General features: G+C 46.2%; 1 protein-coding gene across 8 annotated transcripts in view; it reads right to left on the bottom strand.

The window, feature by feature from the left end:
- Window positions 1-27,729, bottom strand: part of Kiaa2012 (KIAA2012 ortholog) — a 107,382-nt gene that overhangs the window by 12,058 nt on the left and 67,595 nt on the right. For all 8 annotated transcript variants that reach the window (XM_085837649.1, XM_029477902.2, XM_085837652.1 and 5 more), the window contains one exon: window positions 18,766-18,838. In XM_085837649.1, the coding sequence (XP_085693775.1) occupies window positions 18,766-18,838 (73 nt within the window). The remainder of the gene's footprint in view (window positions 1-18,765; window positions 18,839-27,729) is intronic.

The raw sequence follows: 27,729 nt of genomic DNA, 5'->3' as shown, positions 1-27,729 counted from the left end.
ATCAGCAAATGGCCCAGGTGGTTTTACCAGAAGGAAATCAGGCAAGGGGAAATGTCTATGCTAAAGCTGAAAGCTGTGCACAATGCAGATGAGAGTAACAAACCCACGTGGGGACCGGTGCTGGCCTGTGGCAGGTGACATTAAACTCACTAAAGTATCCTCTAGGAAAGAGATAGTATGTGTCTAGAACCAGAAAACTATTTTAGCCTTTAAACAGGACTCTTTCCTGGGTATGTAGCAGACAGAAACAATTCGAAAGGACAAGGCAACCTTTTTTTTTTTTTTTTTTTTTTGGTTTTTCCGAGACGGGTCTTCTCTGTGTAGCCCTGGCTGTCCTGGAACTCACTCTGTAGACCAGGCTGGCCTCGAACTCAGAAATTCGCCTGCCTCTGCCTCTGCCTCTCTGCCTCTCTGCCTCTCTGCCTCTCTGCCTCTCTGCCTCCTCTGCCTCTGCCTCTCTGCCTCTGCCTCTGCCTCTGCCTCTCTGCCTCTCTGCCTCTCTGCCTCCTCTGCCTCTGCCTCTCTGCCTCTGCCTCTGCCTCTGCCTCTCTGCCTCTGCCTCTCTCTCTGCCTCTGCCTCTCTCTCTGCCTCTGCCTCTCTCTCTGCCTCTGCCTCTCTGCCTCTCTGCCTCTCTGCCTCTCTGCCTCTCTGCCTCTCTGCCTCTCTGCCTCTCTGCCTCTCTGCCTCTCTGCCTCTCTGCCTCTCTGCCTCTCTGCCTCTCTGCCTCTCTGCCTCTCTGCCTCTCTGCCTCTCTGCCTCTCTGCCTCTCTGCCTCTCTGCCTCTGCCTCTGCCTCTGCCTCTGCCTCTGCCTCTGCCTCCCAAGTGCTGGGATTAAAGGCATGTGCCACCATACCAGGCCCGACAAGTCAACTTTTATAAAAATGTATTTATTTTATTTGTTGGTACTTAAAATTATAGCTAAGGGCTAGGAACAACTCACAGGTAGAACTTCTTTCTCTCTGTGTTCAAACCTTGGTACTACTCAGAAGATTAATAAATAGGAAAGAAAAGAAATATAAATACCGAAAGTGTGGAAAGTATTTATTGTATAACAATAAAAAAATATAGACTATAGAAAAGTAGAAAAGTGCTAGAATTCATTAGAATCTAGAGAAGGACTGCTTCGCATTCCAGGCCGGCCAGAGTGAACATTCATACCCATCTCAAAAATCAAACAACAATCACAAAAAATCTAGATGGCTAAGGATTGGAAGAGAAAATAGACAAAAGAATATTACGTTAGATTAGAAGAGTTAAGTATGTTTAAATTGTTTCCTTAAAAGCCCAGTGTGGTTATAACACTAAAAGCAAACTGCTTTAAACAGTGTTCAGTTTGATAGTGCACCCCCCCGACTCCCAGGGCTCCTTTGTGACTGGGCTCCCCTTGGCCATTCTTGAACACTGAGATAATACTCTCACACACATCACCTCCAGCCTTTGGAGTGGGGAGAGACTATAAGTGTCCAGTGTAACTGAAAAATGTAGCTGAGAGCTTCTTTTGCTTTCTATATGGGATATTATTGGGTAGGAGGAGATGATTATAGTACCTAAGGTATCTCCATGACAAGAGGACCTCTGTGAGAATTTCTCTATTGAACATGGCTGCCTGGGAGTAGGGAAGGAGAGGGGATGGGACGTGACACATTCTCACTGAAGGCATGCCCTGCCTTGTACTATTTTTCTGAGCGTGGGTACAGAGCACAAGATGACCACCAGAGGGCGCAATTGTACTGTCCAGAAGTGGAGGCTTACACTGGTGTTACTCCACCCTGTGTGATCAGAACTGATCTGTGTGAGCCAGAGAAGCGGGTTTCTTTCCCTTAGGAAAATAACTTGGTATGTAGGCATTGAATTTTGACATCTATAAAATATAACGATGCAGAGTGTAGAACAAAAACCTTGTATACTCATTACCCATGGACTTTCTATTTAGTCGTGTGAGATTTGAATAGTCTCACATATTTGATTCACGTTTTTCCAATAATGAAATGAAGTATTTATTTATGAAGAATCATGGCTTTATGGACGAAAAGAAAGAGACATGTGGAAGAGCCAGTGGTATTACGCATCAAGAGAGCAAGCCAGGGAAGCTGAATTATATTTATAACAACTTGCTCTCGAAGTGATTAACCCACTGAGGGAACTACACTAAGCTTTCACAAGAGAGGTGTCCCTGTGATCGAATTACCTTTGATTTGGTCTCACTATGTAGCCCAGGCTTGCCTGGAACTCAGTCTTCCTGTTTCGGCTTTCCAACTGTGGGATTGAAGATGTGTGTCAGCTCATCTGATGGGACTTTTATGATTGCTTCAAATTGATAGATTAATTTATGGATCATTGTATTGTCTTGTCTTGCCTTTGCTTGCTTCCTTTCTTTCCTTTCTTTCTTTCTCTTTCTTTCTTTCTTTCTTTCTTTCTTTCTTTCTTTCTTTCTTTCTTTCTTTCTTTCTTTCTTCCTCCCTCCTTCCCTTCCTCCCTCCTTCCCTCCCTCCCTCCTTCCCTCCCTCCCTCCCTCCTTCCCTCCATCTCTTCCTTCCTTCCTTCCTTCCTTCCTTCCTTCCTTCCTTCCTTCCTTCCTTCCTTCCTTCCTTCCTTCCTTCTTTCCAGAAAGAACCTTGCAGCCAGGCTGTGGCGCACACCTTTAATCCCAGCACTCAGAGACAGAGGGGGGCAGATCTCTGTGAGTTCAATACCAGCCTGGTCTACAGATAGAGTTCCTCTAGAACTCCCTGTCTCGGGGGGAAAAAAAACAAAACCAAAAAACAAAATAGATAAAAAAAATAAATAAATAAAAATAGTAAAAGAAAGAAAGAAGCTTGCTAGGTCCCCCAGGCTGGTCCTAAATGCCACTACACCCTTTTTAGAATTGTCATCTTTATAGTAACAGCTCTTCCTATCTGTGCTTGCTATATCCAGGGTTATATAGAAGATTATATTTATTCATGTCTATTTTTATTTATTAAAATGAAATCATTTTTCATGTATTGTCTTAAAATTATATTTTCCATATTTATGTCTACAAGTTAATAATTAGCAATGATATATTATTTATTCATGTCTATTTTTATTTATTAAAATGAAATCATTTTTCATGTATTGTCTTAAAATTATATTTTCCATATTTATGTCTACAAGTTAATAATTCGCAATGATTATCTCTGAAAACTAGATCTCTGTGGGGGCTGCAGGGAACCAGCTCATTGAAAACTGATCCATAAATGTAAAGACTGATCAACTGTCCTGCCTCCTTATGTAAACTATACCACTGGCTAAGGGGAATATTCCTCTTTGTTGGCATCTCCCAACTAGTAATTGAGGAAGCACTGATAGAATTCCATCTGGCATTATTTTTGCCAGCCCCAGGACTGATGCATCTATAACTACTGGCATCAAAAAGAGACAAGTGAACATTCTGTGTCCTGAGAGACACAGAACTGGCCTTGCCAAACGGAAGAATGAAACCTGAATCTGATTAAATCTCTAGACTCAAGGACTGAGTAACAGGAAACAGAAAAGCTATGAAACACAAGAACCCACAACAGGAGGACACAGCAGAATCAACACCATGGGAAACAGACAGGACCAAGCGACCCAATTTTCTGAGCATAAACTAAAAGAGGAAATAAACTAAACTTAGGAATAAATAAACTAAAATTAGAAAATAGAGTGGAATCTATAATTTAAATGACACTTATAGGTCATATTAACTAATTATAATCAACTCAAAATTTACAATTATAAAACAAGTAAGAACTTGAAAACTATAAAAACATCGTCAGTATACTTAAGAATTCTTTGGATTTTTAGGTGCCATAATGTCTTAGTTATGTTTCTACTGCTGTGATGAAACATCATGATAAAAGCAACTTGGGGAGAAAGGGTTTACATATCCTGAGTCACAGTCTATTGGGGGAAGCCAAGGTAAGAACTCAAATAGAGCAGGAACCTGGAGGCAGGAGCTGATGCCGAGACCATGGAAGGGTGCTTCTTACTGTCTTGATCCCCATGGCTTACTCAGCCTGCTTCCTTATAGAACCCAGGACCTCAAGCCCAGGGATGGCCCCACCCACAATGGGCTGGGCCCTTCCCCATTAATCACCAATTAAGAAAATGCCCTGTAGGCTCACCTGCAGTTGGACTTTATGGAGGCATTTTCTGTTGAGAGTTGGTCTGGTGCTGTGTCTACAAATGCTAAATTCTGAACCCCAAGATCTGGTTGCCACTGGTGAGCAGATTCTCACATATGTTTGGTGTGTAAACCTGGCTCCCCAATTTAAAGCTATTGGTTAAATAAAAGGGACTACAGATAATTACTGGGGAGAATAGAGGTACTTTGGTTACTGGGCTGAGGGTCTCAAGTAAGGACCACGAGAAGAGAGGAGAAGGAAGGAGAAAGAGAATGGAAGAGAAGGAGAAAGAAAGACAGAGAAAAGGAGGTTTCCATTAGATGAGATGGACCAGGAACACATGCCCAAACTATATGTCCCTTGATGGAGTAGAAATAACCTAGGCAAGATTAAAACAGCAAGTACTTAGGGAGCACGGCTGGGGAATTAGCAGTCTGTGTATAGACAACAGATTGGGTGTAATTGTGCCAAGGTGGCCGGGTCATATTCATAACGAATATTTATTAAATAACATTTAAAAGTGCCATTTACATCCCCCTTTCTGGTGACTACAGCTTGTGTCAAGTTGATATGAAACTAGCCAAGAAAAATGACCTCACGGTTACGTCAAGAGTCCTTTCTTGCTTTGTTTTGTTTTTCTAGAACTGTGTGGGTTAAATGGGTTAAATGATATAAGCCTGGAATTGATTTAAAAGTGATAAGGAAGAGAGGATGGAGTTGGTGTAATATGGAGAATGTTGGCCAATGAGAGTGTTGCTTCTCCAAGCTATTCTCTAATGGGGGCATGGCTCTCTGTACTGTTCTGGTGCCTTTGTATACACTTAGGGCTTTCCATAATAATGGTTAGTTTTAAATTCAACTTATGCTTATTGTCTTGTCAGCTCTATGTCAACTTGACATGAGCTGTAGTTATCTAAAAGAAGGGAACCTCAATTGAGAAAATACCTCCTTAAGATCTGGCTGTAAGGCCTTTTCTTGGCTAGTGATCAGGGGAAGGGGCTCAGCCCATTGTGGGTGGAGCCATTCCTGGGCTAGTGGTCCTGGGTTCTATAAGAAAGCAGGCTGAGCAAGTCATGTGAACCAAGCCAGTAAGCAGCACCCCTCCATGGCCTCTGCATCAGCTCCTGCCTCCAGGTTCCTGCCCTGTTTGAGCTCCTGTCCTGACTTTCTTCCATGATGAACAACAATATGGAAGTGTGAGCCCAGTAAACCCTTTCCTCCCCAACTTGCTTTTTGGTCATGGTGTTTTGATGCAGCAACAGAAACCCTGCCACCCACCCTGGGGACACACATCTGTAATCCCAGATCTTCGGAAGCAGAGTCAGGAGGCAAGGTCATCTTCCTCTATATAGTGAGTTCCAAACTGTCCTGGGCAACAGGAGTCCCTGTCTCAAAGAAACAAAGCAAAACAAAAACAAAGAAAAGGAGAAGTACTTCATTTACATTTGGTGTCTTGAAAGGCTATCCAACTGATTTTACAAGTCTGTGTATAGTAATCAGTCTATTTGTTTTTAATGTCTTGTCTGTTATGATTTGGGTAGTAAATGCCTCTCACGAGTTATGTGCTAAAAAAGGTATTTGCCACGAGCCTGTGCTGATAGTGGGAGGTAGTAATACCTTTAGAATTTGAGCCTAGGGGAAGAAAGCTTGCCTTTGAAGTAGATATTGAGACTCTTTTTTTTTTCCTCTACTTCCCACTACGCCCCACACTCTCTGCCATGATGTTCTGCTTTCTACAGCCCAAAGCAAGAGGCGTGTGACCAGGGATTGAACCCCCTGCAACTGAAACCAACTAAAGCTTCCATTCTTATCTCTGACACAAACCCGACGAACATCAGTACAGTCCTATGTGATAACATCATCTGGAATACTGAGAACCATCTACTCCTTCCGGTCCACTCACCACCACCTCTTTCGTGTCGCTCATCATCTCCTACTTCCGGTCAGTTCACCATCTCCACTTCCGGCCCTCTCAGCATCCCCTACTTCCGGTCCGCTTACCATCTCCTTCTTCTGGTCAGCTCTTGCCTTTTTCCCTTGCAGAGCTGATGAGGGCAGTGGACATGTTGGCAGAAGCAATGAAGGAGGGTGTCTGCATCCTGATCCTTTCTCTAGAGAGATGGCTTCTGAAATTTCACTCAGGTGTGATGCTTGATGGCTACCGGAGAGCTCTGATACATGTATTTATCTGGATCAGGAAGTCTCTTCTCTTCTATTTCTATCTTGCTTTTTAAAAAATCTATCTGTCTATCTATCTATCTATCTATCTATCTATCTATCTATCTATCTCATTTTTAAAAGATAGGATTTCTCTGTGCAACTTCGGCTGTCTTTTTTTGAGACAGGCAGATTTCTGTGAGTTAGAGGCCAGCATAGCCTCCTGAGGGAGTTCCAGGGTAGCTAAAGCTTATTATTATTTTATATACATATTTGTTTTTGTGGTGCTGGACATTGGTTCCAGTACTTCACATGGGCTGGACAAGTACTTCCCCACTGAGCTACACACCCAACCTGGCTTTCCCCAAAGCCTAGCCACTTTGAATTCCTATGATAAATTGCTTTCAGTCACTGGTCTTTTATTATTGTTATTATTATTTTTACAATTTAAGTGTAAAGATTCACTTAACTATGTCTTAGGAATTATACATCTTTGATTATAAAACTGGCCAGGCTTGCATAAACAACACTCTAGTTTTTGTTTTTATTTTTATTTTTAAACATTTGTTTACTTATTATATATAAGTACACTGTAGCTGTCTTCAGAAACACCAGAAGAGGGCATCAGATCTCATTACAGATGGTTGTGAGACACCATGCAGTTGCTGGGATTTGAATTCTGGTCCTCTGGAAGAGCAGTCAGTGTTCTTAACCTCTGAGCCATCTCTCTAGCCCCCCCCCTTATTTTATGTATATGAGTATACTGTAGCTGTCTTCAGATCCCATTATAGATGGTTGTGAGCTACCATATGGTTGCTGGGAATTGAACTCAGGACCTCCAGAAGAGCACTCAGTGCTCTTAACTGCTGAGCCATCTTTCCAGCCCTCCACTCCAGTGTTTGAAATAGCATTTTGCTATATAGCCCAGGCTAGCCTTGAACTTGGGGATCCTCCTGCCTTCGCTCTCATGTGGCAAGATTGTACATAACACCGTCATGCCTGGTGGTTTTCTTTTCTTAGGCGCTCATTATCTCCAGTTTCAGCTGCTGTTTGTTTTGTTCTCTGTGGGAAATGAGTGTTATTTTCTAGAGGGTGAAGGTGTTTTTAGACTTGAAGACAACAGCTGTGTTCTGGGGACATTTTTGGTTTCCACACAGGGCCAAGTGGGAGCATGCAGGAAGCAGTCTTAGGGTGTTCTGTGCCTTCGTTCCCACTATGCAGTAGAAAGTTGTATGGGGTGTGTCATTCATCTAGAACCTTCTGAGCACAGGTGGCAGGACCTACCAACGTGTGTCTGTGCAGATCCCACAGGGAGCCTGGTGGCCTTCGTGAGGCGACTCTTGCATGGTGCCACCACCGTCCAGACTCTGAAGTCATCCTGGCTCCCAGGCACACACTTCCCACCATAGCGCCCTGCTATGCCCCCTTTACCCCCTCCTGCCTCGCCCGCTATAGCAGCCTGGCTACCATGCCTCTTGTTCCCTCTCTGCTGTTTGCTCCTGGAACCCAGAGCTGCATCCAGAAAAGCCCTTGGAACTGAACTTGATGCCCACAAGCGCCAGAGACCGTGGTTTCACTAATTAGCAGGGACTGTACAACTCTATAGCCTCAGCTTCCTTAACCTGCAATAGAAAAGAATTTCCAGGGATTCTAAACAATCTCCAAGATTCAAGCTGAGTTTTAGGGAAAAAGTGCTACATTTTGTCTGTGTATACAATATGTTTGTGCATGTGTGTGTCTGTCAGTGCGTGTGCAGGTGTGTGTCTTTGTCACTCTTTCTATTTAGAACACATGGCTGGTTACAATGCCTTAAGACTCCAGAGCCTGGTAGAAAGCTGTATCGGATGCTAACAAAATCAAACAACATCTAAAGAAGTCTGGCTTGGGGGCTGGTGAGATGGCTCAGTGGGTAAGAGCACCCGACTGCTCTTCCAAAGGTCCGGAGTTCAAATCCCAGCAACCACATGGTGGCTCACAACCATCCGTAACGAGATCTGACTCCCTCTTCTGGAGTGTCTGAAGACAGCTACAGTGTACTTACATATAATAAATAAATAAATCTTAAAAAAAAAAAAAAAGAAGTCTGGCTTTGTGTTTCAGCTCTTCCCCTTCCCAATTTGAGAGAGCACCTCATAGAGCCGTATTTTTCTTACCCATAAAGCAAGAATAAAATTTTAGATATTATAGTTATGGTGTGGCTAAAACAAGACAGATACACACAAAATACCACACATGCCCAAAATTATATATCTTTTCTCCACTCTTCTGATGGTGTGGCCAACAGACCCAAAGAAACCTTGTGTGAATTTAAAAGTCTGAATTGTCCTGCTGGCTCATCTGCCTCTCACCTTTTCTCCAGTCTCCCAGGCCCACCTGCATGGAATCCGTGGGCGGCCCCAGCATGTAGCAGCATCAAGCACTACTCAAAGAGGGAAAGAAAAGAGTGGAGAACAGGACTCCACAGATAGCCAGCCTGCAGGGAGACCCCTGCCTGGGGTCTTGAAGTCCCCAAAGGGGCTCATCTTTTTGTCAGGAGCTGTAGCCCTGTGCACTGGGGCCAGCTGCCTGACCCGTTTGTCTTTGAGTTCCCTCTCCTAACAAGCCACGCCACTTTGTTTCTCAAAGGGAAAAAAATACAAAATCCTGCAGGTGTGCGGGAGCAGGGCCTGAGCCCTGTGCTGAGGATGGAGGCTTAGCTCATTGGTAGAACACTTGTCTGGCAAGTGCAAGACCTTGGGTTTGGTTTCCAGCACGAAACAAAGAGACGATCCCAAGCGTCTCTTCATTCTAACTGCCTACTTGGAAGTGTGTGTGTGTGTGTGTGTAAGTCCCTATTTCTCTAGACCTTTCTGCTCTATCCTCTTCTACCCAAGAGCATTGACCTATGAGCTCTCCTTCTGATGACTGTTATCAACCAGGAGAATGAGTTAGACTGAGGCTGGGGAGGCCAGTTAGACCTTGGGTCCCTCCATAGCCCAGTTCTGTGATTAAGGACATGTTACCTTAATTTTCTCATGACAAGTGGAGATGCGCAGATGGAACCCTCTGTAAAGTGTGTGGTACCCTGGTGCCCCACACAGTGAGCAAGAACTGCCATGCTCCTCCCTTCTGAGGGCACTTCAGCTTCAGTAAATGTCCTTCCTTCATGGCAGGTGTCACCTCCTCCAGGAAGTCCTCACTTATCCTTTGGATCTAAAATGTCCTCGAAAGGATCACACACTAAAGCCTTGGCTGCCAGCCTGTGGGGCTCTGGGGAGGTAGTGGGAAGTTTGTGGAGGGCTCAGTGGGACACTGGCTCCTTCCTCTGTCCTTTTGCTTTTCAGCTACTGGCTGTGAGCACCTCTGCTCTGCTTTGGCCTACAGGGCTCCAGAGCATCAGGCCACATGACCATGATGCAATCGGTCCTCTTTCCCAGTTGTCCTCTCTCTCCTGTTTGGTCTTAGTGATGGAGAGCTGACTTGTAGGCCTTTACTGGCCTCCGTCTTTGCTCCTCCAATCCATTGCTGGTGCTGCGTTCTGTCAGGTACTGTTGGAACCCTGGGCATGCAATCTTTCTCCTCCAAGTCAAACTAGAGCTGCAGGAGGGAAAATGTCTTCCCCGAGCCAAAGAGAATGAGGAACTTAGCCAGGGATTAAGTGAATAAAAGAGCCCTCCATTCATGTAGTCAGCAGTTAAGGACAGAAAGACCTGGCTGAACCAGAGATGCTCTCACTGGTACCAATAAAAATTTCACTTTTTGGCCGGGCAGTGGTGGTACACGCCTTTAATCCCAGCACTTGGGAGGCAGAGGCAGGTGGATTTCTGAGTTCGAGGCCAGTCTGGTCTACAGAGTGAGTTCCAGGACAGCCAGGGCTATACAGAGAAACCCTGTCTCAAAAAACCAAAAAATTGACTTTTTTAAGATCAATAACTCAACCAAAACCCAGCATGAGCGATGAGCAAATCAGCTTTGTTATTTTTAGTGAGGGGGCTGGGGGACCACCTGAGGCCTTTGGAACAGGTCCTGTTGCCTCCTCTTGGGCTCATGGTGATGACATACCCACAGAGGCCTGGGTGCAGCAGAGCCTTCGATTGGCCACAGTACAGATGGCAGGCTGGCCTTCTCTGTGACCAGCTGCAGTGGAAGGAGCCTGGTCTCAGCTCAGTTGCTAGAACAACCGTGTGAGGGGTGGGGTCTGGGTATTCCACAAGCTATTCATCTTGGTTTGTGGGAAGGAAACAAAGGCCCATAGAAGTGATCTGTCCTGCCCTCAATATTGGACTTGATCAAAGCCAACAGGTAAGTGAGCCCCTGCCTTTTGACTTTGGAATTTGGTGTCCCCAGTGAGTTGATTCCGGTGCTTTTCAGATACCAATGTGTATGTAGACACCTGAGGATTGTGTGTATGCATGTGTGTGTGTACAGGAGCATATGCATGTATGTCTATGTATATGTACTGTGTATGTATATATATACTGTGGACATGAGCCTACAGCCTGTGTCAGGCAAGTGCTCTCCTCTCAAGCCTCACCCTCAATCCTCTTTTCACCTTTAGTGAGATAGGTTGTTTATTAGCTTAACTGTGTTTTACTGTTTATTCTGAGCCAAGGTCTCATTAAGTTGCCCAGGTAGGACTTGAATTTGCAATTGTCCTTCCTTACTCTCCCAAGTAGCTGGGGTGACAACAGACCTGTGCCACGAGGCTTGGCTACCCAAGAGTCCTGTTGCAGCACAGGTAGGTCTTGGGAGAGAGCAGCCTCTGCATCTTTAACAAGCTCTCAGAGGAAGGCCAGACAGGTAGTCTTCACAGAAATGTCTGCTCTAGACCTTGTGTATACACATGGCATACCTTACGCCCTAGACAGCCTGAGGGCAGTCACCTCAGGTTAGCAGAGCCAGTGGGAAGGCTTCTTAGAACCTGACAGGCCAGAATTACCCATTGGCCAGCATTACCCATCCTGTGCTGCTCCCCATCCTGTGCTGCTCCCCATCCTGTGCTGCTCCCCATTCCTGTGCTGCTCCCCATCCTGTGCTGCTCCCCATCCTGTGCTGCTCCCCACCCTGTGCTGCTCCCCATCCTGTAGTGCTCCCCATTCCTGTGCTGCTCCCCATCCTGTGCTGCTCCCCATCCTGTGCTGCTCCCCATCCTGTGCTGCTCCCCACCCTGTGCTGCTCCCCACCCTGTGCTGCTCCCCATCCTGTGCTGCTCCCCATCCTGTGCTGCTCCCCATCCTGTGCTGCTCCCCACCCTGTGCTGCTCCCCATCCTGTGCTGCTCCCCATCCTGTAGTGCTCCCCATCCTGTGCTGCTCCCCATCCTGTGCTGCTCCCCATCCTGTGCTGCTCCCCATCCTGTGCTGCTCCCCACCCTGTGCTGCTCCCCATCCTGTGCTGCTCCCCACCCTGTGCTGCTCCCCATCCTGTGCTGCTCCCCATCCTGTGCTGCTCCCCATCCTGTGCTGCTCCCCACCCTGACTGATGCCTCTTTGACTATGGTGGAATGTGTGGGCTGGCTGGTGGCCATGGCTTCTTTGAGCCCTCCCACTTGTAGGCTTATGATCTCCATTATTCCTGCCGGCCCTGCTTCTTTATAGGGAAGTTTGTGGAGCTCAATGCTGAAACCTTCACTGTAAGCTCCTGAGGGTATGGAACTTGGCATTGCCGTCATTAGTTTCCTAAAACCAGCACATTCCTCCATTCATCTGGTTCTTTCATCCACTCACTTGTGAGATGTATGCAAGGTTTGCGTGGTAGCCGTGCCTACAAGCACAAGCATGAGACGTGGACTGTAAAGTGGTACCTAGTGGTTATCCAACACACATGTGTGAAACCGAGTAAGACTTCGGGTCTCCCTCCCAGCAAAGTGGAGGCGGCAAGTGACGTGGAGTGTAACGGGAAGCAGACAGCCTGGGATGCTTCCTAATACAGGGCTTATTTTCAAGTACAGAGTCCAGGCAGCTCTCGTTAGGGTCAGTGGAAATTAGACCGCCGGATCCCCACAATTCACAAATGCATTAAATATTCCTTTCTCTTACTTTGATACCACAGAGTCCAGTGGCGAAAGCAGGAGGATCTTACCCCTCTTAGGGAAGCCACAGTGTGGGCAGCTAGAGCCTGGTGTTTGCGGTGGCGAGAGAAAACATCCTGAGCTAAAGAGCTGGCCTGAGAGGAAGAGTAACTGAGTCTAAGAGGCGAGAATGTGGCCTCTAGGAGACAGAAACAGACCTGACCGGCTGTGCACATGCCTGCTTCTGCCTGTGGGTAGCAGCGCCCCCTTGTGTTTAGCTTGGTTCAGCCAGCAGGACTGAATCGGTCTTGGTATTTACTACAATAGTAACCCTAACTAAAACAGGGATTTGCCTGACAGTTTGAGCTCAATCCCTGGACCCCATGTGGTGAAAGAGAGAACTGCCTCCTGCGGGTTGTCCTCTGACTTGGGCATGTGCCTGAGCCTCCCCGCAGCCTTATGTCCAACCTTATTCCTTGCCCGTTACCTGCCTGCCAGCTTGGCTTTGTTCTCAAGGCAGAAATGAAGGAGCCTTCCGTTCGGCTTATGCTCTTTGTTAGAACAGCAGGACATGACTGCACATCCCTCTTTATTATTATTATTATTTTATGTGTACGAGTGTTTTGCCTGCATGCTTGTCTGTGCACCAGGTGTGTGCTTGGTACTTGTAGGAGCCAGCGGAGGGCATTGGATCCTTAGAACTGGAGTTACAGGTGGTTGTGAGCTACCGCGTGGGTGCCAGGACTTGAACCCAACCACTGAGACATCTCTCCAGCCCTCCACATTCCTCTTGACGAGGTAGCAGTCTCTGGGCTTTCTCTTCCTGAATGGAGTTGTGGAAGTGGCTCAGTGTTTTCTGAGGTTTGCCCCCTCCATTACTATTCTAGGCTGGTCCTTCATGAAGGACCTGAGAACTTTCTCAGACTACCTTAAGGCAAGGTTGGGGAGGAGCCTAGTGTGCATAAGGGCCCAAGCTTGCTGCCTAGCATAAAGTTTTAAAGTATTCTGCCATATTTCAAGGAATGCTTTTGTTTGTTTGTTTCTTTCTTCAGACTTTCTCTCACTATGTGGATCAGGCTAGCCATCTCAGGATCCCCACCCTTGTTGGGTCTTCACTTAAAGGACTAAGGCAGAGGATTAATGGAGTCCTCAACACCAAGTGTCCTGCCACGGAGACTGGCTTGGAGAGTAGTTACCATGCTAGCACTAGGTTCTCTTGATAAGGTATTAATACCAATTATGACTATAATTAAAGGTGTCTTCTCTGCTTATTCTTAAATGGATTGCTGGGCATGATGGCACATGCCAGATAATCCCAGCATTCGGGAGGCAGAAGTAACAGGGAGGTTCAAAGTCATCCTTAGCTGCACAGGGAGTCTGAAGCCAGCCTAGATCTCAAAACCCCAAAATACACAAATCAAAGAGAGCTGCTAATAGAACATCTTGAGATACATCTGGGATAGCTACTTGTCTAAGCCTGTCTAATCAGCCCCTCTTTATCACAACCACCGCAGGAAAGATATCCAGAGAAATTCAGTAATTTCCTCAAGGTGACACAGCTAGTAAGTGGTGGAGTGAGGATTCAAACCCAGGAAGTACGACTCAGTAAGCGCTCTTAATCACAGTGATGTCTGGACTTCGGCTAAAGAAGGATTTCTGCAGAAAAGTAACTAAGTCTGTCAAAGAACACGTGCCTAAGTGGTTGAAAGGAAAGAAATCATTGCACGAGCATCCGACAGGCTATACAATCAAGGCGTTGACAAGAAGGAATGGGGCCTGAAGAGACGACCCCACTCAGCAGTTAAAAGTGCTAAGGGTTTTGTAGAGGACCTGCGTTTGATTCCCAGGCCTCGTTTCAGGCTGCCCGTACCTGCTTGCATCTCTAACTCTAGGGGGACCTGACTCACCTCAGCTTCCATGGGTACCTGTGTTCATATGCACATATCTAACCCAGATGTACACACACATATACAAAGTTAAAAATAAAACTTGGAAAATGGACCGAGAGCCAACTGTTCTCGAGCATTTGATGTATGGCAGGTGTTCCTTTTTTTTTTTTTTTAACTGTCTTTTGGAGATGTGCTCAAGGTTGGCTTCGAACTCTTTACATAGCCAGCATGACCCTGAAGGTCCGACCTTCCTGGCCCCGCCTCTTCAGTACTGGGCTTATAGATAAGCAAGTGCCATCACACCAGTTTGTGAGGTGTTGGGGACTGAATCCTGTGATTGGTGTTTGCTCATAGTGCGCCGACTAAGCCTTGGCCCCAGCCCCCGAGACGGGTATCCCAAGCATATTCTAGATACTGCCTGCTCACCAATTCCTTCCCTAATTCCTGTTATATTTTTTAATTAGATATTTTCTTTATTTACATTTCAAATGTTATCCCCTTTCCTAGTTTCCCCTCTAAAAACCCCCTTCCCTTATACCCTCCCTCTCCCCCTGCTCCCCAACCCACCCACTCCTGCTTCCTGGCCCTGGCATTCTCCTATACTGGGGCTTAGAACCTTCACAGGACCAAGGGCCTCTCCTCCCACTGATGACTGACTAGGCCATCCTCTGCTACATATGCAGCTGGATCCTATTATATTTTAAAAGAACAGACAAGGTAAGACCCTGGAAAATTCAGATAATTAAATACTGGAAACAGGTTTCAGGACTGTGGCTTGAGAGTGTGGTCCCTGGGCCTCCAGCATCAAGTGAGAAATTCACTAAAAATCCATATTGCCAGGCCTAGGTCCCGGACTAAATAAAACTAAAAATGTTGCAGAGAAGCCCAGAAATCTTTTTTTCCACCTTTTTTGCTCCTTTTGTCTCCCTTAGTTAAAAAATAAATTAAAAAAATACTTTAAAGATTTATTTTTCTTTATGTGTATATACATGTCTGTAAATATATGCTGTGCATGTGGGTACCTTTGGTGGCCAGAAGAGGGCGATAGATATGCTGGAGCTGAGGTTACAGTCAGTCGTTAGTCACCTGATGTAGGTGCTGGAAATTAAACTCATGGCCTCTGGAAGGGCAGAGAGCTCTCCTAACTACAGAGTCATCTCTCTAACCCTTTGTTTAACTTTGGAAACAGGGTCTGTCTCTATAGCCCAGGCTGGCCTTGAATTTGTTTGCTGCACACCATAGCCTTTTAACTGCCAGAATTCCAGGCAAGTGCCATCAGAAACCTTTCACAAACTTTTCAGGTGATGGCTGGCTGTGGGGGTGGGGGTGGTGCACATCTTTAATCCCAGCACTCATGAGGCAGAGGCAGGTGGATCTCTGGTCTACAGAGCGAGTTCCAGGATGGCCAGGGCTACACAGAGAAACCCTGTCTTAAAAACAAAACAAAACTTGAAGTGCACTAAAGTATCAGAAGCACTGGTCTAGGAAGTAACTAGAATTGACCTTTTATCCTTTCCTTGGGCTTTGGGACTGTTTCCCCGGTCTGCCCAGATTTGGAGGTTGCTGGTAGACCTTATCTTGTGAAAACTTGCAAAAGAATTCTAAGTCCTCTCACTAGATCACTCATAATTTTTTTTAAATGTACTAATGTGTATATATATATGCAATACGTGTAATACTGGTGACTGAGCCCAGGGCCTCACACATCCTAGAAAGTGTTCTAACACTGAGTTGTATTCCTAGTATCTGGCTCACTCCTTATAATAAACCGTGCAGGTCACTACTGAATTTAAAGTAGGAAAAAAACATGACCATTAAGACCAAAGGGGAGAATTGTTCTTTAAACAGCTAAAAGCACTTCCTTGGAATTTCCTTCTTCTTGCATTCCAAGACCGAAAAGCCTTTCTAAAAATTAGCATTTGCCATTGAGACAGGCACAGGCCTCCGGTGACTTTCTGCAGTGGCATTTCATTGCATTGAGAATGTCTGGCTAACCTCCGAGGACTTGGCCGGAGCCGGCCCTGGCATCATGAGACAGGAAATCTGTTTTGACTGACTCAGTCATGGCTTAGCTTGGGCCATGTTCTGTGGTGCCTAAAGACCCTGCTGCACTTGGCTGAGACGCTGGAGCCTGCCAGGGTTCGCATTCTGGATCTGTGATTTACAACAGGGACAATCTGAAGGTCAGGGTACATTTTCCTGGCTAGTGTCACTCAGCTTTGAGCATGGAGGTGACAGAGCCTCATGTTAGAAGAATCCTTGCTTAAAATCCTGACCAACCGAGGCCTCATACTCCCAAGATATATTCTTATCAGACACCCACAAAGAATGACATTAAATATCAGTATGGAGCTGGAGAGATGGCTCAGCGGTTAAGAGCACTGGCTCCTCTTGCAGAGGTCCTGGGTTCTATTTCCAGCAAGCACATGGTGGCTCACAACCGTCTGTACGTAGGGTTGCAGGGGATCTGATGCCCTCTGTTGGTCTCCTCAGGCACTGCATGCACATGATACACAGACGTACATGCCAGTAAAACACCCATACTCGGAAAATAAAAATAAATACATCAGCTGGGCGTGGTGGTGCACGCCTTTAATCCCAGCACTCGGGAGGCAGAGGCAGGCGGATTTCTGAGTTCGAGGCCAGCCTGGTCTACAAAGTGAGCTCCAGGACAGCCAGAGCTATAAAGAGAAACCCTGTCTCGAAAAACCAAAAAAAAAAAAAAAAAAAAAAAAAAACATCTTTAGAAATAGTAAAATGAGTATAAAATTATTTTTGAGTAGGATGGGAAGAAACAGTGGAAGATAAACAGGAAATATCAAAACCTTCCACTTAAGGAGGCAGAGTCAGTGCTGTTTCACAGTTTGGTAGTGACCACAAGAGGGAAGATATTAATTTGCTGCAATGTCCAAATTGAGATTGGCATTTATTAAGAGTAGAGTTCTTTTACCAGCCCCTGAGGCAGAAAAGGATGCCAGGGGTGGAGAGCTGAAGGTATTTGTAGCCTGCTACACAGTTCAAGTTCAGTTTAGTAGCACAGGCCTGCAGCTGGGCAATGCATTCGCTTGTGACTTTAAGGGGCCAGGAAAGAGAAAAGGCACCCTCTGTGAGTCACATGGTTTAGGTTTCAGAGCCCAGGCTGGAGTTCAGGCCTGTGTGCTCCCTCTGCTGTACATTGTATCGCAACAATAAGCACATGGCTTCTGTCTGGCCTGGAACCCACCCTTAGAAATGTAAGCGGGGCTGGAGAGATGACTCAGTGGTTAAGAGCATTGGCTCCTCTTCCAGAGGTCCCGAGTTCAATTCCCAGCAACCACATGGTGGCTCACAACCATCTGTAATGGGATCTGATGCCCTTGTGATGTGGCTGAAGACAGCAACAGTGTACTCATATACATAAAATAATCTTGAAAGAATGAAAGGAAGAAAGAAATGTAAGGGGTTTCCACTTCCACTTCTGCAAGAAGCAATGACACCCACCTTTAATGCTAATACGAGGCAGGGATGGGGGCGGGGACAGGGACAGGGGCAGGGGGATTTCTGTGAGTTCCAGGACAGCCAAAGTCACACACTGAGACTGTCTTAAAACACACAAGCAAAACTAAAACTAAAACCGAAACCAAACCCAAACCAAGCCAAAACTAGAAGCTATAAGGGATAAGGAATAGTTCTGCTGCCAGAGCCCAGTGGGATAGTAATATGCCTAGGTTCCACAAAAGCGTTGAGAGTCTAATTCAGTCTCTGAGCTATGAACTGTGAGTGCCTCCACACCCAGTGGTCCCAGGCTCCATATTTCTTAGAACTACTACCACCCGTCACAATCAATATAGACTTGTTTTTGAAGGAAGCCTCCACCAAGGCACACTGTTCGTTTGAGAAAGGATCTCTCTGTAGTGCTGGCTGTCCTGGAACTAAGGAGACCAGGCTGGCCTTGAACCCCCGGAGATCTACCTATCTTTATCTCCCAAGTGCTAGGATTAAAGACCTGTGCCTCTTTGGCAGGCGTATCAAGGCATTCTTGCCAGCCAGGGCTCTGGAGGACAGCAGCTAGGCCTCTAAAGAGAAGGTCCTAGCCGGGCGTGGTGGCGCACGCCTTTAATCCCAGCACTCGGGAGGCAGAGGCAGGCGGATTTCTGAGTTCGAGGCCAGCCTGGTCTACAAAGTGAGTTCCAGGACAGCCAGAGCTATACAGAGAAACCCTGTCTCAAAAAACCAAAAAAAAAAAAAAAAAAAAAAAAAAGAGAAGGTCCTGCTTTCTCGCCCCAGCATGTCTGTAGGGATGGAACCCTAGCCTCCTCACCAGCATATGCACACCTCCATGAAAGCAGGAGGTGAAGAAGGGGGTGGGGTTTGTGTCTGTCTCAAAGTCTCTACTCTTGTCTCAGTCTGCAGTCTCCAGCAGGAAAGAAATCTTTAAATAATGGAAGAACAGAAAACATGTCGCTCGCATTTGCATTCGACAGTCAGAGGCCTCTGTTTCTAACTCCCAGTTCATGCTTTGAAGGGACATGGAAAGACTTCTCTGTTAATGGGTCTGAATGGCACCAAGTTCTATCTGGGCAGTCCCAGTGATAGGATACACGAATCGCCAGCTCACTCTACCTTGGCTGTCTTTGGCATTTCCTCTGAGGGGTCCTCCTGGTTCTTCATGAGAGTCAAGTTCATTTCCACGTTCCTATTGGGTTAACACACAAAAGAATAATGAGACAAAATAAATGCAAAGTCCCCTGTGTCCATGCCCTTCCGGTAGAGTGTGGATTTTTGAAACAGGGTGTCCTTATGTAGCCCTGGCTGTCCTGGAACTCACTCTGTAGACCAGGCTGGTTTTGAACTCACAGAGATCCAACTTCCTCTGCCTCCTGAGTGCTGGGATTAAAGGCATGTGCTACCATTACCCAGTGCTGCTGAGGATTATAATCAGGATGTCTCCCCATGCCAGGCAAGTGCTCAGCTGCAGAGCTACCATCCCCAGCCTGTCCTCTTTGTCAGCTTCTTGCAGCATAAGTGTCCAGAGATCAGTTTTAAGGAGCCAGGTGGGGCTTTAGTCCCGCTGATCTTCATGCTGCCTTGCTCATCAATGTCTTCTTCGAGAAGGGAAAAAGACACAGCTGCTGGGAGGGTGTGGAGCACCTCTAGGGACTTGACAGAGCTGGCAATCGAGTAAAGGCTGAGAGGAGGGGGAAACTTGGGGAGGAGCCACAGCCTTTAAGGCAGGGTAAGGGTTTCATCCTTTATCCTGAGAACAAATAGATGACACTGAGGAGAGGCAGGGAAGCCAAAGGGTCGGCTTGGCCTTTGGTGGCGTCCCAGGGTTACCATGGGCTGGGTTCGTTCTTCCATTTGATACCCTCTTCCCTCTTTCCCTGAGTCACAGGAGCGATTTCACTGTCCAGAAATCCCCCTCACAGAGCTGTTAAATCTCAGCTGCTGCGCATCAGAATCATTTGAAGAGTTAAAGAAATCCAAACCAAACAAAAAAAGCAGGATCTAACACCAAGCAAAATCGGACACTGTGGGGTAGTGGGGTTTTGAGGCGTCTTGTTCCATCGTGCAGTTGGATCAAGAACCCCTGTCCTCCAGCAGCTGAAGGGCAGCTCCTTAGCAACCAAAAAAGTAGAGCAGGTGGAGTTGGCAAGGGAGGAGACACCCTGAGCTGCTAAGTGAGGCTGCTCATGCATGTGCTTGGACCAGCGGGTACTGGGATTACATTCAGTGATACAGCTATGTAGAGAGAATCTCTGTGCACTGTGTGGAAGCATTACCTGTCAATAAAAAGCTGATGGCCAATGGGCTGAGGCAGGATTAGAAGGTGGGACATTCAGAAGAAAGACTGGGATTCTGGGATGGAGTCAGACACCAGAGAGCTTCCCCCCAAACTCTGAGGAAGACAGTCCATGAAGATGAGAAGAGGTAACCAGCCATGTGGCGGGACATAGAATAAACAGAATAACTGAGTTGGGAATTAGCCAAGCTTTCGCCTTAGGCAATTATTCATGATTCTTCAGTCTTAGAGTCATTATTTCATGAACTTGGGTGCGGGTGGTTACACAGCTGGATTGAGCCACTGCAAGCTGTGGGCTGTGGAAGTCCCTCCCATAGTCCCACCCTTTAGTGGGCACTTGTCCACTTGTCATCAAATTGCCCACGTTGGGAAAAGAAAATTTATCATCTGCTAAGGCAGTGGTTCTTAACCTGTGGGTTTTGACCCCTTTGGGGATGGATCAACCCTTTTACAGGGTTGCTCGCCTATGACCATTGAAAAACACAGATATTTATATTACAATTCATAACAGTGGCAAATTACAGTTATGAAGTAGCCATGAAATAATATGGTTGGGGTCACCACAATGTGAGGAATTGTGTTACAGGGTCACCGCATTAGCAAGGCTGACAAACACTGTGCTAAGGCCTTCTCAATGTTTTTAATTCACCTGCTGGCTCTGACCTGGGTTTCTTCCTTGCTGGCCTAGTGCTTAGAGCTGGTGAGATCTGCTGACACGAAATGCTAAAGGGGCCAATAACTGTCCCTCCTTTGGATTTCTCAGCTGTGCCCAGTATAGTAAAAATAAAATTAAAAAGTCCCAGAATAAGAGGAAGGCTAAAAACCAACCAACCAACCAAAAGTCACCCAAACATAGAAAAGCCAACCAAACCAAGCACTGCACAAAACCCTTCCTCAGTCACTGTAAACCGTTGAGTTAGAAAGAAAAAAAAAATCAGTTTTTGCCTCCTTGTTTATAATGCCTTCCAATCTTTCAATCTAACAGGAACTTGGATGGAAAGAGGGAAATGAGTTTCCTGTATTGGAAGAATTTCAAATGCAGAAAAGTGGCTGGTCTCAGCAACATGCATCCTTAGGCCTGCAGAGGTGAGGAATATTCTCCCCATTTCCGAGATGGGAAGATGGAGGCAGGGAGAGTCAGTGATCTGGAAACTCTTCGAGTGAACCCTTATTAGAGAAAGCAGCTTACTCTTAAATTCAGTTTCTTCAGATACTGAGAAGCACCAAGACTCTGTCTTTTTCTTTTTCTTTTTTTAAACATATGAGCCCACATGCGAAATAATGTACCTGAGGCCATTCATTTGTTACAATAGGTTGGAAATAGCCGACATGGCCTATCAGCTGGATTGGTAATTACAGTAATTTAGGGAGAACAAGGTAACTGAGTTGACATAGAACTCCAAGAACTCTGAGAGTGCCTGGGCAGTGGTGGCATAGCTTTTAATCCCCGCACTTGGGAGGCAGAGGCAGGCAGATGTTTGAGTTTGAGGCCAGCCTGGTCTACAAAGTGAGTTCCAGGACAGTCAGAGCTTCACAGAGAAACCCTGTCTTGGAAAACCAAACCAAACCAACCAACCAGACAGACAGACAGACAGAAAGAAATCTAAGAGTATGACTCCAAATAATGTGTATTCATTCGAACACCCGATTTCCGTGAAAATCCAGTTTTCTATTTCTCTGTTTGCATTGCATTTGACATGTCAGCAACGGCACACAGGGCCAGGCATAGTGGCGCATGCCTGTGACCCAAGTACTCCAGAAGGTCAAAGTTATCCTTAGCCGCACCGTGGGTGCGAAGCCATCAGCCCCCAGTAAATAATTAAACGTCCTCTTTGCGCATTTCAGATTCAAAACTTGAACTGAAAGCCGAAAGCCATCCCGGTTCAGGAGGCTAACGCAGAGAAGCTCGGCCTCCCAGGCTTTAAACAGTGCTAAACTTCCGTTACTGTGACGAAGACCTAGCACAGACAGTTTGAAGGGAGAAAAGATGGGTCTTCTCAGTTTTCAAGGAGTCAATCCACTGTGGCAGAAAGGGATGGGGCAGAACAGTTGGCATCACTGCGGCCAGGGAGCAGGCAGACAGAATCCCGCGCCTGCGCTCTCAGTGGCTCCCGCGGCTTCAGTGGCTCCCGCCGCTCTCAGTGGCTTCCGCCCCACTCTCAGTGGATCGCGCCTTTCCCTTTTTCATTCCATCCAGACCTTCAGCCAGGGATGGTGCCACCCACACCAGGACAGGCTCTTCCCACTTTAGTTAATCCTCCCTGGGGATGTCCTTATAGACACACTGCAGGTAACCCTCACTCATCTCCTAGGCGCTTCTCCATCCAATGAAGTTGCCATTGGAGATTAACCATCCCAGCTTCAGGTGCGACCCTGTCTGAAAAACTCCAAACCACGGGCTGGGGGTGCAGCTCAGTGGTAGAGCCCTTATCTAGCATGCAATACCCCCCAGTTCGATCTCTAATACTACAAAATTCAGACAGACAGCAGCAAAATACAAAAATGAAATTACTAAGCTAGGTGATCAAAACACAAGTATGTACATACACACACACACACACACACACACACACACACACACACATATACACACACATTTTCGATTTTGGAATATTTTCATACAAATAGTGAGATATCCTGGGAACAAGACTCAAATGTACATACACCATTCATTTATTTGTGTCTCAGATATGTTTTATGCACACAGCCTGAGGATATTTTAAAAGTGCATTTTTACTGGGACTTCTCATAGAGCTCAGATGTAGAATTTTCTATTTATCGCATCTTTTTCCATTATCCAATTTTTTATTTTTTTCTGACTTGGGAGCATTTCAGATTTCACAGTTTGGGGCTAGAGATGCTCATCTTGTTGAGTGAGCAAAACATATGAAAGTTTCCATCCCAGCTCTGTGACGCTGGCTAAGTCATCTGCTTGTCTTCTGTTCCTTCAGCAGATGACAGTTATTGACATATCTGCCTTGTGCCAAGTACTGTGCTGGGGACGGGGAACACAAAGTTGAGGGTCTATTTGTAATTAGCTTACTTGAGTTAGGAAAATTTCGAAAAACCTCACAAGAAACCTGTTGTAAGACCGAGTGTAAACGACGTGATAGATTGAAACAGGTTTCCTCAGGACCTCAAGGGAGCTGAAGCTAAATACAGCCAGGAGGTTTGTTTACTGGGAGGCATAGCATGAAGTCTTGGAGGAGTGGGAAGGCCAGGCAATTCCAAGCAGAGGGAGCAGCAGGGTGGAGCCTGCAGGCTGCAGTGGCAGACGGTGTAAATTGGATAGAGGCCACATCTTGCATGGACCAATTCAGAGTTTTAGAAAAACTGAATTTGTTATACCTTTCTAATTGTAAAAGAAATACAACTTCAAAGACGGGAAAGACTTCACTGGAACTCTCTGTGGCTATGGTAAGGGTTTTCAAGCAAAGTGATGCTAGCACTGACTTTAGAAAGAGCCATGAGAGCGGGGTGGAATTAGAGGCCTGGGTGGGAAGCAGTTAGAATGACAAACACTGTAAACAACCAGGCAACTCTGGGACAGTGTATGAGACAGTTCCCAGTGACACATAGACCAGTTAGAGCCCAAAGCTGCTGCCCTTGTGACTTCCAGACCAGGAACCACCTAATTCCTGAGCCTCAGTTTCCACTGCTTATCCTCAGGCAGGGCACTCTAGCTGGGCATGGCACTTCTATGCTCAACCGACATCGGGCTTCTCCAGGGCACCACAAGATGGGAAGCGTGGAACACGGAAGGAAGAGGTGGGGAGGGGCTTCTGTCTTTCTCCACTTGCCTTGTCACTTGTCTCTGACCCTCTGTCAGAGCGGTGAGAATCACAAGTAACACACAGAGAGCTGGGCAGGGTGGTAAACACCTGAGAGGTGGAGGCAGGAGGATCAGAAACTCAAGGCCAGCCTCAGCTACATAGTTCAAGGTTAACCTGTACTACAAAAGAACTTTTTTTTTTTGGTTTTTTGAGACAGGGTTTCTCTGTGTAGCCCTGGCTGTCCTGGCACTCACTTCGTAGACCAGGCTGGCCTCAAACTCAGAAAATCCACCTGCCTCTGCCTCCCGAGTGCTGGGATACAAAAGAACTTCTTAAGAGATAAGCAGATGATAGATGCTATATAAAGTTCCCCAAATGTTCAACTTGGAAAATGCATTTGGAAATTCTGTGTATTTGATACCCAAAAACAGTATCTTTAATTTTTGGGGCCCACAGGAGCCCGAAGAGAGAGAGCATCAGATACCCTAAAATTGGAGTTACACAAGATTGTTAACCACCATGTGGGTTCTGTGAATTGTACCCAGGTCCCCTGGAAGAGTATCCAGTGATCATCTGACCCTCAGAGCCAGAACCAGCTATCTTACCAGCTTATACATCAATACCTGTCTTTCTTTTTTTCTCCCCTCTCCTCCCTCCCCTCCCCTCTCCCCTCTCCCCTCTACTCTCTCTCTCTTTCTCTCTTTCTCTCTCTCTCTCTCTCTCTCTCTCTCTCTCTCTCTCTCTCTCTCTCTCTCTCTCTCTCTCTCTCTCTCTCTCTCTCTCTGAGATTTCTCTATGTACCTGACTATCTGTCCTAGAACTTGCTCCATAAGCCAAGCTGTCATCAAACTCACAGAGATCCACCTGCCTCTGCCTCTGCCTTTGCCTCTGCCTCCCGTTTGCTGGGATTAAAACCTTGCACCACCAGCTCCTGGCTTTTTCAACACTTTCTTAATGATAGAAAAGCAACCCCTCCCCCTCCCCCAAAACACACCCCTTGCCCTGCTTCCTTAAGCCATGCTAGAGCCCGAAACTCAGATTCTCTAGCTGGAGCAGCAAGTGCTCCTACCCAGTGACTCTCCAGTCAGTCTCTTGTTTGACATTTTCACCTCTAAAGTAGTCCAATTTTTCTGGCATTTTACAAAGACTCCAGGGCCCGGGATGTAGCTCAGTGATAAAACACGTGCCCAGCATCCAGCATGCACACAGGACTGATTCTGATTTCCAGCATTGCAAAACAATGGTACAAACAAAAATGTCCCGAGGGCCAGAAGTGATGGTACATGCCTTCAGTCCCAACATTTGGGTGGCATGCAGATCTCTGCAGTGCCGGGCAGGAGGGGCTATGTAAAAACAAACAAACAAGCAAACAAATCTAATAAGAAATAGAAATCCTAAGGGAGCCAGTGAGAGCGATCAGTGGTTAAGTCACTTAAGCCTGGGAACCTGTGAATGATCCCCAGGACCCGCATGGTAGAAGGGGAGAACTGACTGAAAAGTTGTCCTCTGATCTCCACGTTCTGTGGTGGGTACACTACACACACACACACACACACACACACACACACACACAAACACACACATACACATGTACACACATAAGCATACACATATACACACATAAGCATACACATATATATACACATAAACACACACACATACACATACATGCACATACACACATACACATACACACACATATACACACACACAGTTCTCCCCTTCTACCATGCGGGTCCTGGGGATCATTCACAGGTTCCCAGGCTTAAGTGACTTAACCACTGATCGCTCTCACTAGCTCCCTTAGGATTTCTATTTCTTATTAGATTTGTTTGCTTGTTTGTTTGTTTTTACATAGCCCCTCCTGCCCGGCACTGCAGAGATCTGCATGCCACCCAAATGTTGGGACTGAAGGCATGTACCACCACTTCTGGCCCTCGGGACACACAAACACACACATATACACAGACATATAAACACACACACATACAAACACACACACATAAACACACACATGTATACATAAACACACACATACACACACATATGCCCACATATGAAAATCATAAAGTATTTTGTGAATATTTTTGAAATAATTATCAAATTGCTGCTCCTCAGGTTCTGAGGCTAGAGCCAAGATGTGACATTAAACTCTTCACAGGAGCAGAATAGAGAGACGGTGCAACAACACGGCGTAGCTTTCCATCCTAGCTGTCTGTGTGTCATCCAGGCTGTGGGGCCCTCTGTGAGCCTCGGGTTTTCCAGTGATGGGGGTCTGAATACCTGCTGCAAAGGCAGGTGGGAAGTTTAAACAAGGCTCAATTCGTCAGGGACTTGGCCTTAGCAGGGACCAGTGAGTGTCTGTTCCTTTCTTCCCTGCGCTGAGTCTGTTACAGCCGTGAACATATTTATAAAACTGTTATTTTGTGTAATTCTCACCTCGTGGTGGAGAAGCAGGTGTGGAGAGACTGTTTTTGTCATCTCCACTTTGCAGAGAGGAAATGGTGTTCCCGAGTGTTGGGACGCCACTAGGGATCAGTGAGGACTGGGGCTTGCCAACTACTGGCTTGACACCTTGATATTACTTTTCATCCTGGTCTTGCTTCTTTCTCTTGGGAAGCCAACAGTTGCCATCCTAACTATATTTTCTGACACGATCATCCAAACCTCAGGCATTTGAACTTGGCTGGCCGTCTCTCTGTAATGTCCCTGTCACGCTAACAGAACACATTGAAATGATTCTTAGGATGACGTCTTACCTCATAGGGTAGTGCTCTCCATCTTTGGATAGTGTCTTAAGCCAGGCCTTTTTTTCTTGTTACCCTCACTGGATTCACAGAAGCACTCGCTGATGTGAGTGTAGTAGGCACTGGCAGGGATCCTCTGGGTGATGAGTTGAACCTGCCTATGTGAACAAAGCCTGGGCCAGCTTTAGCACAGGTCGGGGCTGCTCTAACTCCAGATATAGTTGGCTCTTGGGCTTGTAGTCACCTTGATCTTGAGAGCTGCATTTGCTAACAGGCTACAGTAGCGATAGAGTTGAAGCTACTCAGCTATTCTTTCTGTCTTCTGGATGGAGCACAAATGACCTTTTAGGCCAGTGGTACATTCTGCACACATCTAGATTAGACTTTCAGAATTTCCCGCGTTGAATTCTGTGATTTTTCGGTTGCTCCACACACACATTCTCACTTTGTATCCTTAGCAATGGTCATCTTAGACATACTACATCTTTGCTTATTTGTTATGGTTAGTATTTTTCCCCTACGCCATCCTGGAATAGGGCACGGATCTTGGTTTCTTTTCTTTTTTCCCCGTGTGCTGGAGATGGCACCTAGAACATTGTGTGTGCTAGGCAAGTACTCTCCAATTGAGCTACATCCCCAGCCTATTTTGGTCTATTTTGTTCATGGACATAGACTAGATACTCAGAAGGTGCCAAGCACACAGTGGGCATTCAAAATTATTAATCAAACAAATGGATAAACAGCGATCAATAATGAGGATACAATCATTACTTCAGAAGGTACCAGCCATAATTCTTTGAGCTCTAAGGGAAACACAAAACTGTTGCTAAGAAAAGAGATCGTTTGAAGCTGGGCATGGCGGACACATGCTTTTAACCCCAGCACTCTGGAGTTGGCCAGGTGGATCTCTGGATTCGAGACCAGCCTGGTCTACAGAGCAAGTTCCAGGACAGCCAGGGCTACACAGAGAAACCCTGTCTTGAAAGGAAATAGAATAGGGATCATTTCACTAAAAGTTAAGAGCTTGGCAAACTTCCCCCCCCCCATGCTTATAGCAAACATCTCTTGTCCAGAAATCATCGTCCTGTTTTGTGGTTTAAGTGCCCTGTAAGAAATGCTTCTCTTCCTCACTGTCACTCTGTGGATCCAGGCTGGTCCAGTGGCTTTTAGAACATCTGATCCAAGCTGGATCTTTTAGTTCTGGAAAGACTCTAGGAGAAAAAACCAGTAGCCGTCTTACCTCCAATATAAGAGCCTAGGATGA

Source organism: Mus caroli, unplaced genomic scaffold (assembly GCF_978045245.1).
Source record: "Mus caroli unplaced genomic scaffold, Mus_caroli_1 scaffold_1, whole genome shotgun sequence".
NCBI lineage: Eukaryota > Metazoa > Chordata > Mammalia > Rodentia > Muridae > Mus > Mus caroli.
This window is presented reverse-complemented; position numbering and strand designations above follow the sequence as displayed.